Below are 13,452 nucleotides of genomic sequence, written 5' to 3'. Positions count from 1 at the left end.
TATTTTTAGCACGCTAGGACAATCAGAGCTAGCGTGAATGTGTCTCATTCAAACTGTAAGTAACACTTCCAGATCCGGTGTAGACATCTCTCTCTTGCTTTTGCTTTGTCTTCTTTTTCTTCCTGTCTTCTCTTCACTTTGTGTTTCTTTTCTTTCCTTTAATAGATCTTGGTGTATATCATACCTTCAGCAGCCATTTCCTCTTTTCTTTCACTCTCCTTCTATTCCCTTATAACCTGTTCTCTACCTCTTCTCATACGTTTTCTGTCTGGACACCCAACATCTCTCACTTTCTCAATACCCTACCTCTTTTCTAACTTATCGCATCAGTTTCTCCCCACAACTCTCTGTCCAAACCCAGCCATCTACATAGACCTTGAAAAATTATAGCAGACTCCTAAGAGCCAGGGGACCCAACTAAGATGAGGGGTGCAACTGTACAGGGGAAATATTCATGTGAAAAGCCAAGTGCCCATGTCTTCTTTCTCAGCTGGTAAGAAGTGAATGGTGCTTGAGTTCTTGCCAGAGTATTGTTTCTTGACCCTACTCAGGGTAAAAGATGCCTGATCAAATTTGAAGTCCTCACCCAACCCTCCAAACCAGCTGGCTCTGGAAGGTGCACATACTTTGTCATTCTTGCATTGCAGAACCTTCTGGGTGCTCCAAGCGTGGGATACTGATCTACTCCTCTTCCAACTTCCAGGTTGTGTTTTCTAAGTTCTCTTTCACTGCGAATAAATCCAGGGCCTTCCTCTGCTGCCTCTCTTAGGTTTCCCAACCAGCCCAGGAGCAGCTTGAAATTGATCCAGTTCTTGGCAGTTTCATGAACTAATAAAATGATGCAACAGCATTTCTCGGTACACCCCCAGACAACCCCCAAAGCAATGGCTCCTCCAACATGAGAAGGACCCCTGTCTCAGGAAGTATCTCTGGGAGAAAGACAGAAGTGTATTCCCTCCTCCCGCCCCCAGTCTTGCTGCATGTCACCCTACTCACTGTCGTCACTGGCCATCTTTCTTCCCCTGATTTTACCTGGCCTCACTGTCTGCTTATTGGTGAGCTAGAACAAAGAGGAAATATCCCCAGGCAAACAATAGCAGGGACAAAATAATTAAATGAAATACCACTTGTTTACTGGTGGAAGAAAACACATAGGCAGCTCAATTCCTGCTGCTGGTGTTCCTGTTACACTAACAGTTTCATGCTGAGAAAGGCAGGACAAACATCCCTGACTTCCTCTTTGAATTACTTCTTAACTCAGGGTCCCCTCTCTGTGGCAGGAGTCATGCCATTAGGGGACTGCGTGTGCCATTCATCTGAGTCCTGCCCTAAATCCACTATGAGAATTATAAGAAAGAAACAATTCGCTTTTAATAGTTTGCTTTTCATCCACAGATCTCAACACCTTTTAAACAACATCACTATTCCCATTCTATAGCCAGGAAATTAATGTACAGAAATGTGGGATGAATCACTTAATTTAACAGAGCAGGTCAGTGACCATACTTGGAATAAAACCCAGGTCTCTTGACTCTCAGGCTAGTATTCTATCCAATGGACCATGATTCCCAAGGGTTCCGGATACCAGGAGCAAAACTGGAGTCTCTAACTTCACTCCGCTGCTGTTTTGCAAAGCAAGGAGCACCAGTAAAGGCTTGGATACTCTCTGAAGATTTTGAGAGCCACCACCGCATCAGTTTACACTCCATTTATATCTGGAAGACCATTTTCACAACCAGAAGAACTGGAATTTTTGTTTTAAATCAAGTCTTAAATTCTGCAGAAGCGAATAGGACTCACTCATGAAAGCTATGTAAGTGCCCTGGGTGAGTGGATTTTTCAAGCTTCAATTAAAACTGTAGATAGCACAAATAACGTGTGTTAAACAGCAGCACTAAAACTTTTCTTTTAAAAAAACCATGGAAGGTGATACAGCAATTTTGTATGACTGCTTTAGAAACAGATTGTGACTTGGTATTGTAAAAGCTATCCCTTAAATATGCATTTACAGACTTTACAAAACCCAGATCATTTACTCAATAAACCTCAAGGCCTTCTTCGAAGTAATTACTGCCTGTCATGGAACTGAACCTATATATTAAAAATCCTTTTGAAGAAAAGCTTGCACAGACACTCTGCTCATATTTCTGAATTAGAAGACATGCTTGTAAAATCACTTTTCTCCAGATGGCGCAAACTAAACAGTCTGCCTTGTGAACTAGATGCCTACTAATTGTGCATAAACAAACTATTCTTGATTGTTATAATGCAAAGAAAAAGTTTTAAAGATTGAAAAATTTGGTTGACAACGTACAGCAAAAAATGCTCATCCCAGGATCATTAAATATATTTACAAACCTTTGGCACCTGGATTTAACATGTAAAGTATGGCAGACTCCTTCATCAGAAGTATTTTGTGCACGTATACAAAAAAAAATAGACTTACATGAATTAGGAAATATGCCTTCCATGGGTATTTCTCACTTAAAATATTATTCCACTACCAGTTCCTGATAACATGTAAATAAATGTGCATGATGTGCCATCGCTGGGAGACCACGGAGAAGCAGAAGCAGTTTTTGTAGCTGTGCTGGTACTAGGTATAATGGAGGAATTTGTAGTCTCTTCTTATTTAGAGGAAGCCTTTTTATTCAAACACTTGACAAAATATCTCAGAACTTTCTTCTGTGTATTTATGGTTTGTTTAACATGGTGGGGATCTCTCCTTGGGGAAAAGACAAATAAACATTCTCTTTTTAACTATCTACTAAGGCATGAAGACAGAGTATGGAGTGTGAAGACACACACACACGCACGCACACGCCCAGCTGAGGGTTCACATATATACGCTACATTACAAAAATAAAGGTTTCAAGTTTGTCATTTGAACATATGTAGTATTCAGCGATTACTGTATAAAGACTACTAGTTGGGAATCTAAGCTCCGATATTCCAAATAACGATACTTTGAATTAAGGCAAAAATCATTCTGAACACCACATTTATATTAATGGAATAATGATATATTCCCTATACTCACTACTTGAAATAAAAGGGGAATTCAGGAGCAATACAGATGCAACGCTTATTATGAGTGGGTAAATCCTGCTGCCTGCTCTGCAGGACATTCACTCCAGCAGAACCAATACTGTTCTGCTCAGCAAAACAGAGACTGCAGACAGGATGCTCAAGATCCCATGTAGGGGGATGTGACCGGGAATATGGCCATGGAGCTGTGATCCATAGGTGCAACTCGTGCCCCAAGCACAAAGAGGGAGTTATGGAGTGTGTGGGGCAAGTGGATCCTGACTTTACCAGCTCTTCTCCCCACTGCACACTCACTCACTGTATATGGGAGGATACATGGACCTGGGGGTTATAGCAGCCCTTAGGCCACAGTACGGACCACCAAGCGGATTCCTTGTCCTGCCAACCCCTAAAGACTTCTTCAGCACACACCCTTGCTGCCCAGGTTATACCCTTGGACCAGGACTTGCTCCTAAAGCGTTGACAGGCTCCACTTCAATCTACAAATTAACATAGTTCAACCAATTTAGACATAGGAATAAAAATATGTCGTCTGACCTTTTTCTTTTCTTCCTTTTCCTTTTTATTTCAGGCTGGACATTTCTTCCCAGAAACACAGGGAAGGTAACTGACTGGGAGCTTCTAAGGTAGAATATCAACAAAATTAATTTAAAACAACACAGCCATTAAGCCAGGTACAAAGAAAGCGAATGACCTTTTCCTAGAGGCAGAGGAGCTTCTCCAGAGGTCAGGGAGAGGGCGAAAGAATTTTTCACTAATTATTAAGCTTCTTCGTGCCTGCTCTGAAGTTCTTCTTGTTTTGCTCCTCCAGAAGAACTCTTAACAGCAGCAATAAGGGAAACATCCTCTGAGAGGTCCCTTCCTTCTAACCAAAATACAGGAATAATCTTTACAAAAACCATCTCCAAATCCTCCTTTCAAAACCACTGGAATTTTTGGTATGGCTTCTGATCAATTATGTGTCCACTAGTCTTTACTGAGCTGTAGTTGCCAGCCTTGTGAGCTAAGTCCAGAATTATGCAGCTTGGTAACAAAACACTTGTGAGAGCAGAGTTTATTAAGCATTGCCAAAAGACAGATAAACAGTGTGGTCCAGTTTAAAAAAAGAGAGACAGAACTGGTTGAAAAGGCAATAAAACCAGGGAGATTATTCAGGTAAACAGTATGCAATATAAATGTAAGGCAGTAATTTTGAAATAACCCTTTAAGCACATGCAGCTAAAATAAAAATCCCTGAAGTCACACAATAACTTTGAGCAGCACCATAAAAATTGTCACTTTTAAGATGTTGATGACTGGTACTCTTGAATTCTCACTTCAGAGAAGTAACACACACACACACTCAGTCACTCACACACACACTCACTCTTCAATCCCTCCATAAAGTGTCCCCTTTATGACTATACATTTTATCAGCTACAACTTCATTTTGTTTTACCTGTCCCCATCTTTTTGTGTGTGACCATTAATAGTAAAAATAGAGAAAAGCCTCTCCATGTAACAGTTTCTCAATACGCATCTTTCTCAATGCCCTGTTCTATGGATGTGACAGTTTTTTAAGGGTATGCCAAGGCCAGGTTGTGGGAGGTCAGGCAGGTGCCCAACAAGTCTTTAGATAGGGCCAGATTATGCCCCATCCTGCGAGCCAGCAGAAGGGAGTGGATGGTGCACCATACCACCATTCCCTGTGCACAGACAGAAACAGGCTCTGCAGAACTATTACATCCTCTCCTTGTTCAGGCAGGTGGGAAAGAAGAGGGGCAGGGAGATCCCTGTCTCCGTACCCCCAACACACCAGCAACATAGTTACAATAGCACAAGGGGGGAGCGTACACTGTGACCTGTTACAGTTAACGCCCTTCTCAGAGTAGTGGAGAGACAGGGAAAGAGATTTTTTTTTTATTAGGGGTCCACTAGTAGTTTTAATACTATGACTAGGACTTCAGCTAGGAGTTTCAGGTCCCAGAAAAACATAATTACTACTTCCCTACCACCAATGTTTTATAATACTGTATTGCAATGCATGCACATACTCTTTCTTCCATACAGCCACAATTCGCAAGCTGGCCTGGTCTCTCCCCATTCCACTCTGGTATTATTTTTAACTCATTCAACTTTGCCTGGTCCTATTGGTTGTCTGTTTCACCTCAGCTCCCTGTTTTTTTTCACCTGGTCCACATGTTTTTCTGTTCCCCACCACATATATCTTGATATGGGATTGGACCAGGTGACGTATTAGGTCCTTTCTACCTTTAACTTTGGGTGATTATTCACAAGTTATCTAGCTGAAGCAGGTGATTCCTGGTTTATTTTTTCTTGGCAACAAAAAACATGACATGCCCTTTTCATTTCTACAGATATACACCAAAGATATTGCACCTGAAAGACTGGTTACTTCTGACCTCATGGCGTACAGGGTGCAAGACCCAGCATGTCTGAAACAGCTGAGACACCCTCTAAACAACAAAATTGTTGTTGCAAGTAATTAAGTAGGAGGAGGTCTAGGATCAGCTTTTTCAAATCTATCTACAGATTAATCTAAATAGTATCACTACTCTAACTAGCAATACCAGACTGCCTGATCTTCTCCTCCACTTAACTTATCATACAACATGCAGCCAATTCGGTGTCCAGAGCCGATTTTTTTAAAATTTGTCTTTCCAAATAGGACACGCCAAACCATTTTTTCCATTAATGATTAGCTATGGAAACAATTTATGAAGTGCCTTTATGCAGAAAATTGGAGACAGCCCATAGGAGAGCAACAAGAGGTTTAGAAAACACGACTTATGAGGAAAGGTTGAAAGAATTGGGCACATTTAGTCTACATAAAAGAAGACACAATATTTAAAGATATAGTAATAGTCTTCAAATAACGTACAAGGTTGTTATAAAGGGGATGGTGATGAATTGTTCCCCATATCCAGTGAGAATAGGACAAGAAGTAATAGGCTTAATTTGTAGCAAGGGATATAGGTTAGGTGTTAGGAAAAGCTTTCTAACTACAAAGATAGTTAAGCACTGGAACAGGTTATCTAGGCAGGCTGTGGAGCCCCATCATTGAAGGTTTTAAGAACAGGGAGGGTCTAGGTGTACTTAATCCTGCCCCAGTGTGGGGAGATGGGTAAATGAACTCGCTGAACTCTTGAGGTCGCTTCCAGCGCTACAGTTCTAAGATTTAATTATTCTGTCATCTGCTAGAATTGTAAATAAAGAGTAGGCATAATAATGTGCATGCATGTATATAGGCTAACGAATTATACATACTGTAATTAATCCATCTATGGTAAACAATATAAGAAGTAATTTCAGCTTTGTTTTTAATTAAACACTTGAGTGGGGTAAGGTTCTGGGCTCAAACATAAAAAATGCAGAAGGCTACATTCAAAACAGTCAAAACTTTTGGAAGTAACGAAGTTATCAAATGCATAGTAGTAGTTTGTTTTGGCCAATCTTCTTCCATTACATGGAAAAAAATAATTTCTGAAATTAGCCATGTTACAATAGTGATTGTTCAACGTCTGCCGATAATTGGCTGCCTTTGACACTGTTGATTATGAGGTATTGCTTGTGTGCCAGAGAACCTTGGAGGGAACTAATGGAAATCCCAAAAGGTTGGGTACTATAGTAAATGAAACAATGAATTCAAACTACTGTGGCTCTTTTGGGTAATGTTGATCACTAATTTGGCTCCTGAACCACTGAGGTCTGAGTATCACAGGCTACATTCCTAATTAAATCTTTCAAGTACAGACATACAAATAAACTAAGCATTGATTAATTGGCTTTGACTGTCCTTTTTATTATAAGGCTGGGTTGTTGGTGGTGGTGGTCTTTAAAAAATGTAAGAAGTTAGAAAGGAAAACCCCACTTTAGGACAACAAACAGAAAATCTTCTCTCAATTATGCAGATGAACTCAATTAAAATAATATTTTCCACAGGCCATTTTTACCTCTGAAAATTGTGTGGAAGGAATTAATAGAACTCTTCAATGAAAATCATGCTTGTTCTAAAATAATCCTACTGTCACTACATAGTAATTCGTGCTGATTATTGCCCATTACATACTTTAAAAGAACTGGCTAACAAGGCTTTTGTTACTGCAAGATTAAAAGCCTTAAGGGGGTTGAAAGATTTATTCCAGTTCTTTAAATATATTTGAAAAGCTGTCCCATTTGTGAACCGAAGGAGTTTTTTCATAAGCTTCTTTGTAACCCTTTAAAACAAAATTATTGTCCAGTATAGATGACCCACATTTTGAACTCTTAACTTTCGGATTTATCTGAACCTTCCAAAAAATGCTACAACAAGGCCTTATCCTACAAAACTTTACTCACATGAATAGCCCCATTGAAACCAGCAGGACTACTCATAAGACTAGGCCCACAGTTTGTTTTTGTCCAAATCACTTTCTGAAAACAGCATTCACTAGTATGCCTAAGAAGAAAGCATTATAAAAGTATATAAAATAATGAATGGCTGAAAGAAGGTAGAACAGGAACTTCTGCCCTCTCTGCCTTGTAACACAAGAACAAGGGCACATTCATTTAAATTAAAAGATGGCAGATTCAAATAGATAAATGGAAATATGTTTGACACAACGCATAATTAAACTGTGGAACTCATTACCACAGAAAGTCATTGAGGCCAAGAATTTAGCAAGATTAAAAAGGATTGGACATTAACATGGATATAAATAATATTCCTAGTTACCCTAACTGACAATAATTTTGGAAGGAAAATTAAACCTCATGCTTCAGGGCTTAAACCAATCTTTAAGTATCAGAGATCAGGAAAATCCCACATCTGCCTAATGTGAGATGACCTAAGCAACCTGAACTGGCCACTGTTGGAGACAGCAGCCTAGACAAAACATGAGTCTGATACTATATGGCAATTCCTACGTTTTATTTTACACTTCTGTTAAAAAATATGAAGTGTCAGTTTGTAATTATATGCTTGAAAAAAAAAATTTTAGTGGGCCTTTATTTAGTAGCTGTGACTGTGCAAATAAACCCTTCCCTAGAACAGAAGGGGTTACGGAGCTGTTTTGGACTGGGCCCCACTGCACCTACAAATCATGCCAGGACTGGAGGAAGAGTTAAAAAGAAGGAACTCTACTCAGATGGGTGAAAACCTTGGGAAGGGAATAGGCTGTTGAGCTTCTCCAGTCCTGGAGAGAGGACTGGCAGCTTACAGAGCCCCTATGCTCCCAGAAGGAAGGTGCAGACACCCTGAGTTGAAGCGGAAAAAGAACTGCAGCTTTGCACTGGAGCCTAGTGAACTCTGAAGTGCACACTGATACTCCCAGGACATCAACAATCCCTCTAAAGCAGTGATACTCACAACTCAATGGTTCAGGGGACAAATTAGCGATCAACATTTCCCAAAAGAGCCACAATAGTGTGAATTTATATGTAATTCTCACAGGAAAATGACTGACCAAGTATTCTACAATTGTTTAATAACATAGTAAAGGCATCCTGATTGGTTAATAACTTAGATTGGTTAATGAATAAATCACACAGTGTTTTAATACCATGTGCTGCAAAGAGCTGTAGGAGACACATTAAAGAGCCACTTGTGGCTCCCAAGCCTCAGTGTGAGTATCACTGCTCTGAAGTAAGAGATGCCCATATCCTGGAAGGAGCTGCCTACAGGTTTCTCTTTACTTTTGTTTTATGTAACTCTTTTTGCTGACTACAGGCTGTTTGGTGGCATCACCAGAGACACAGAAGAGACTGTCAAGAGGCCCTGCCAGAAGGTGAGCACCAGCCTGCTAAAAAGATGCCCGGCAGTATCCACTGGGGTTGGGGTGGAGTAATTGGACTCACATGTGTGCACTCCCAATGTTGTCTAAAAGAGGGTGACCTACCATGGGCAGATTTGTGACAGTTGCAGAAATAAGTAATTTTCAAAGTAGGGTCCAATTTCTCAGAGTAAAATTACACATATAGCTGTATGTGCACATTTATGTACAAAAATTAGCACATGTAAATACAACTTCTCCACATTGGTACAAGTACTCTTTCAGAGACCAGCTTAAGGCTGCTACAAAAGTCTGACCTTTGAGCCTAATTTACATTGTAAAAAATTTGCAAAGGGGAAAGGAGGATGGCTGCAGGGAGAAGGAAGAGAGAATACCCTTAGGTTTGCCCAGGGCGGTTTAATGCCTAAAGAACTCCTCATATACAGCATTTCAGACGCTCCAGATTGGCGCCTGACACATTGTCATTTCTTCAAGCTTTTACTCCATTAAAGCAAAGATATTGAACTTGCTCTCAACATTTCTCCAGTAGCATATGTGCTAGCATTTTAAAGGCATAAGAGATTACCTTTTCTGAATAACTCTTGAAGGCTTTCCGCACTTTGATTCAATACAGCCCATATTTCTTCTTCCTGCAGTGGCCCTCCCCGAACCTCCAGGGCTTCAGCCAGCGACACATGCATATTACCTGGGAAAGAAGACATAACTGGTTTAAGAAGGCATGTGCGCGCACGCACGCACGGTCGTTTTTTCCTTATGCGTAGCATTTAAGTGGAAATGTATATTTTTAAAGCCTAAATCACAAACTCTCTACCATGCTACTGTTAATAAAATATAGGTGGGGAGTGAGGGGGGCATCCCCCTACAGAATTTTAATCATGAGTGAAATTTTTAATTAAAACATCATGATTACAATGAAGCAGAGAAAAAAAAGGAACAGTTTTGGAAAAAAAAAACACATTAGCTTCACGTACTATCCAACAATTAACTGCAACATTCTAGCATTAAACTATCTGAACATCTACTATGGGCAGGAGTTTTCTTTGTTTAAACTACTGATCAGAACGATTAATATCTTCAGTTGATTTACATTAGTAATCCCATTAACACTTTCTGACTGGAATAAGTAATACCAGCAATTTATCAAGAACAATCCCCTCCACTCCCAACATCACAGTTTTCAAATTTTTCCTACCCGAATCACAACACAGTGTATGCTGCTTAGAGAAAGATCAGTTCTGAATTTATGTCTGTTGTATTCAGTGTCTGCTTAGTAAGCATGGGGAAAAGTGTTGATGTATAGATTGTATCCCTGAAAATAACACAACTTTGTTGCTTCATAGTTAGGAGAATTAAAGACTTTGCAAAAAAATTGACAGTGCTTTCACAGTAACAAAAGAATATCACCATAATGTGGTGCACAGTTGTTTAATCAATCAACATACTATATGATTCTGACAATAATTGAATGTATCCCAAATGTATTCTTTTTATTAGTCTAAGCTCCATTCATTCCTATGAGCTGAAAAGCATCTGACATTTACTTGCTAATTTTCTGCAGCTGAGCATGGATGCCAAATGTTTTCATCTTAAGCAACTGTGTCATTTTAATGAAACATATGATAATTCTGCTGCAGAATCAGATGGAAAGTGTCTCTGTTTCTTTCCTCTGTTGCAGGAACATCTTGGGGCACGCAGGTCTCTTATATAGCAAATTAGAGATCATAATTGCTTCATTTTCCATTTGGAAAGACTTCGATTCTGGCCTCTGTTGCCCACAAGAACCCCAGACTCCACAACTTCCATCACGTCCTGCTAACAGAGAGCCATTTAATTCCTAATTCTAACTTCATGGGATCAGTACCTTGTTCTTCTAGGAATGTGACATATGTGCCTATAAAGCAGATTATTTCTGAAGTGCAGCAGATTTGTTTTTTTTTAAAGCAACCAACCAACAATCCCAAAAAACAAAACAAAAAACTTTTTTTTAAAAAGTTTCGGGTTCAGGTTATCATTGCTAGCTCATATGCCCTTACATTTTGTAGGAGAAAAGAAATGGTCTATATTTTCTTGCTTATATGTATTCTTATGTAGCTCATGTGGTGATTTTATTAGTTATGCAGCTTTAAGCTTAGCCAAACATACGCAGCTGCAGGAAGGAGCTATGGCTATTCAATAGGTGGCACATATCACTCTGAGACAACACGGAACCAATCATCCAATATCATTTTAGAGGGTATTGCACCACCAGAGGTACCTTTTTCCACATAAGATGAAAACCAAAAGTCCTGACCATTCGTGGTCAGATCGCTAACTATGTAGTGTGACAAAGTTCCTGCTCTACCTTGGTGGGTCTTGCGCTTATTGGCGGATTTGCTCGCCTTGGAGCTTCACGGCAGCCCTCAGCTTGGCCGTTTTTCTGAACCCACAGTCCAGGTCGACGACTCCTGTGTCTGACCAGGAGTTGGGAGGATTTGGGGGGAACCCAGGCCCACCCTCTACTCCGGGTTCCAGCCCAGGGCCCTGTGGAATGCAGCTGTCTAGAGTGCCTCCTGGAACAGCTGGGTGACAGCTAGGACTCCCTGGGCTACTTCCCCATGGCCTCCTCCCAACATCTTCTTTATCCTCACCATAGGCTCTTCCTCCTGGTGTCTGATAATGCTTGTACACCTCAGTCCTCCAACAGTCCACGTTCTCACTCTCATCTCCCAGCTCCTCACACGCACAACACAAACTGAAGTGAGCTCCTTTTTAAAACCCAGGTGCCCTGATTAGCCTGCCTTAATTGATTCTAGCAGCTTCTTGATTGGCTGCAGGTGTTCTAATCAGCCTGTGTTAATTGTCTCCAGAAGATTCCTGATTGTTCTGGAACCTTCCCTTTTACCTTACCCAGGGAAAAGGGACCTACTTAGCCTGGGGCTAATATATCTGCCTTCTATTACTCTCCTATAGCCATCTGGCCCGACCCTGTCATAGTAGAGATGATCTGGTCCCATCACCATAGTATCCTGGGCAGGTTTTGCAACATCAGGATGTTAATCCTATGGCCTGGCCAAATGCCTTTTTGAATAGCTACATTCCATCTCTCATTTCCCCATGCATTTGGTATCCTTCATTTCCTGACCTAAACTGAGGTATCATGTTATTGAACACTGTTAAAGAGCTGTTCAGGCCTATCCAGAAGAAGAGATTACTCAGCCAGTGCAGTAACTGTGAATCTTCAAGATATGTGCTCCATTGCATGTGTGCAAGCGAGTCCTCAATCAGAGATTTTCAGTTAGCTGCGTCTGTTCAGCCTGCGCACGCATGCTATGCCTCCTCGTTCCTGACACCAAAACTATATATGGGTATGTAGACGAACACCCTCAGTTCCTTCTCCACCCAAACGTCCCTTGAGGAACAGTCTGAAGCAGAGGGGAAGGAGGGTGGATAGTGGTAGGTGTTTGAAGGGTGGCTGCCTTATCTGCCCTAGCCTCCTATTCCTCAAACGTCTCTTCCTATGGGGGGCGGAGAGTGGGGTGAGGGAAGGAGGGTAGGGCTGAACAACTCTGGCCTTCCTGTGAGAAGATACCAGTCCCTGGGGTCCCAATGCGGCCATAGGGGAGCCCATATGGAAGTCAGTGGCACACAGGGTTAGTTCCACCACCCTTGGTAGTAAGCGCAATCTTCCTGTAACTGTCAGGCAAAGGGTTCTCAGAGAGGTATGTCAGAGAACCCTGAACATACATAGAGGAGACTGACTGAAAGTCTCCCTCATTTTCCTTTATCTCGTCCAATGGGGGGGATGGACCCCACAGAAAACGGTGGAGAGTCCTGCAGTACAGGAGGGCAGTAATCCAGAGATAAGTGTCTCTGTATCGAGACACACTCGGTACCCATGAGAAGAGGGGACTCTGGCTCATCTGTTATCCAGAGATCCCTTGTATATCCTTAATTCTTGAGGTACCGAGTAAGGGATTAGTACCAGCACGATATCCAAGGCCACGGTCACTGACACCGATGGTACCATTGGTGTGTACTGAAGTTGATACCAATGGTGTCTGGTGCCATTGTGTGCTTGGTTCTGAATGCGCAGGTACCAACATCTGGGCCAAACATGAAGGTGCCCGACCTGATGTGTATTCCTGCCCTCCTTGCTTGAACACAGAACCAAGGTCTCATCGGAGCTGTGTCCTTTTTCCTTGGAGCTGTGGGACTTCACAGTCCTGCTGATATTGGAGGAGGAGTCCAACTCAACGACACCAAGCCGAGAAATCGAGGCTTCGGAGACTGTGGATCTTGTCAGACACCTGATACTTTTCAGAGCTGGCCCCTTAAGGTGATATAGGGTGATAGTCCATGCTCCTCTTTTTTGGAAACTTTCCCTGACACTTCCCATGTCTCTCTGGTGTTAAGGGAAAGTTGCGCTGAGATAGAAAGCGTGCTGGATCTATCTGGAGACAGATGTATAAGGGGAGTCTCCTGACTTGGCTCAGACGCTGGTACCAGGGAGCGCTCCATAATAAACAGCCAGCGCTTAATCTCCCTGTTCTTCCTCACCCTGGACTTGATGGCTAAACAGAAGTTGTACTTCTGGGAGATGTGAGACTCCCCCAAGCAGTGAACGCACTTAGAGCAGCCGTCGCTCACTGGTATG

At 41.6% G+C, this 13,452-nt stretch overlaps 1 protein-coding gene across 12 annotated transcripts in view; it reads right to left on the bottom strand.

Annotated features, from left to right (window-relative positions):
* The window catches only part of PTPN13 (protein tyrosine phosphatase non-receptor type 13), a 186,926-nt gene that overhangs the window by 135,751 nt on the left and 37,723 nt on the right, over window positions 1-13,452 (bottom strand). For all 12 annotated transcript variants that reach the window (XR_012158461.1, XM_073340606.1, XM_073340600.1 and 9 more), the window contains exon 2: window positions 9,385-9,504. Coding sequence is in view for 11 of the 12 variants with exons in the window: in XM_073340606.1 (XP_073196707.1) it covers window positions 9,385-9,499 (115 nt within the window). In the remaining variant the exon portion in view is untranslated. The remainder of the gene's footprint in view (window positions 1-9,384; window positions 9,505-13,452) is intronic.

The sequence above is a fragment of the Lepidochelys kempii genome, chromosome 4 (genome assembly GCF_965140265.1).
Source record: "Lepidochelys kempii isolate rLepKem1 chromosome 4, rLepKem1.hap2, whole genome shotgun sequence".
In the NCBI taxonomy this organism is placed as follows: domain Eukaryota; kingdom Metazoa; phylum Chordata; order Testudines; family Cheloniidae; genus Lepidochelys; species Lepidochelys kempii.
This window is presented reverse-complemented; position numbering and strand designations above follow the sequence as displayed.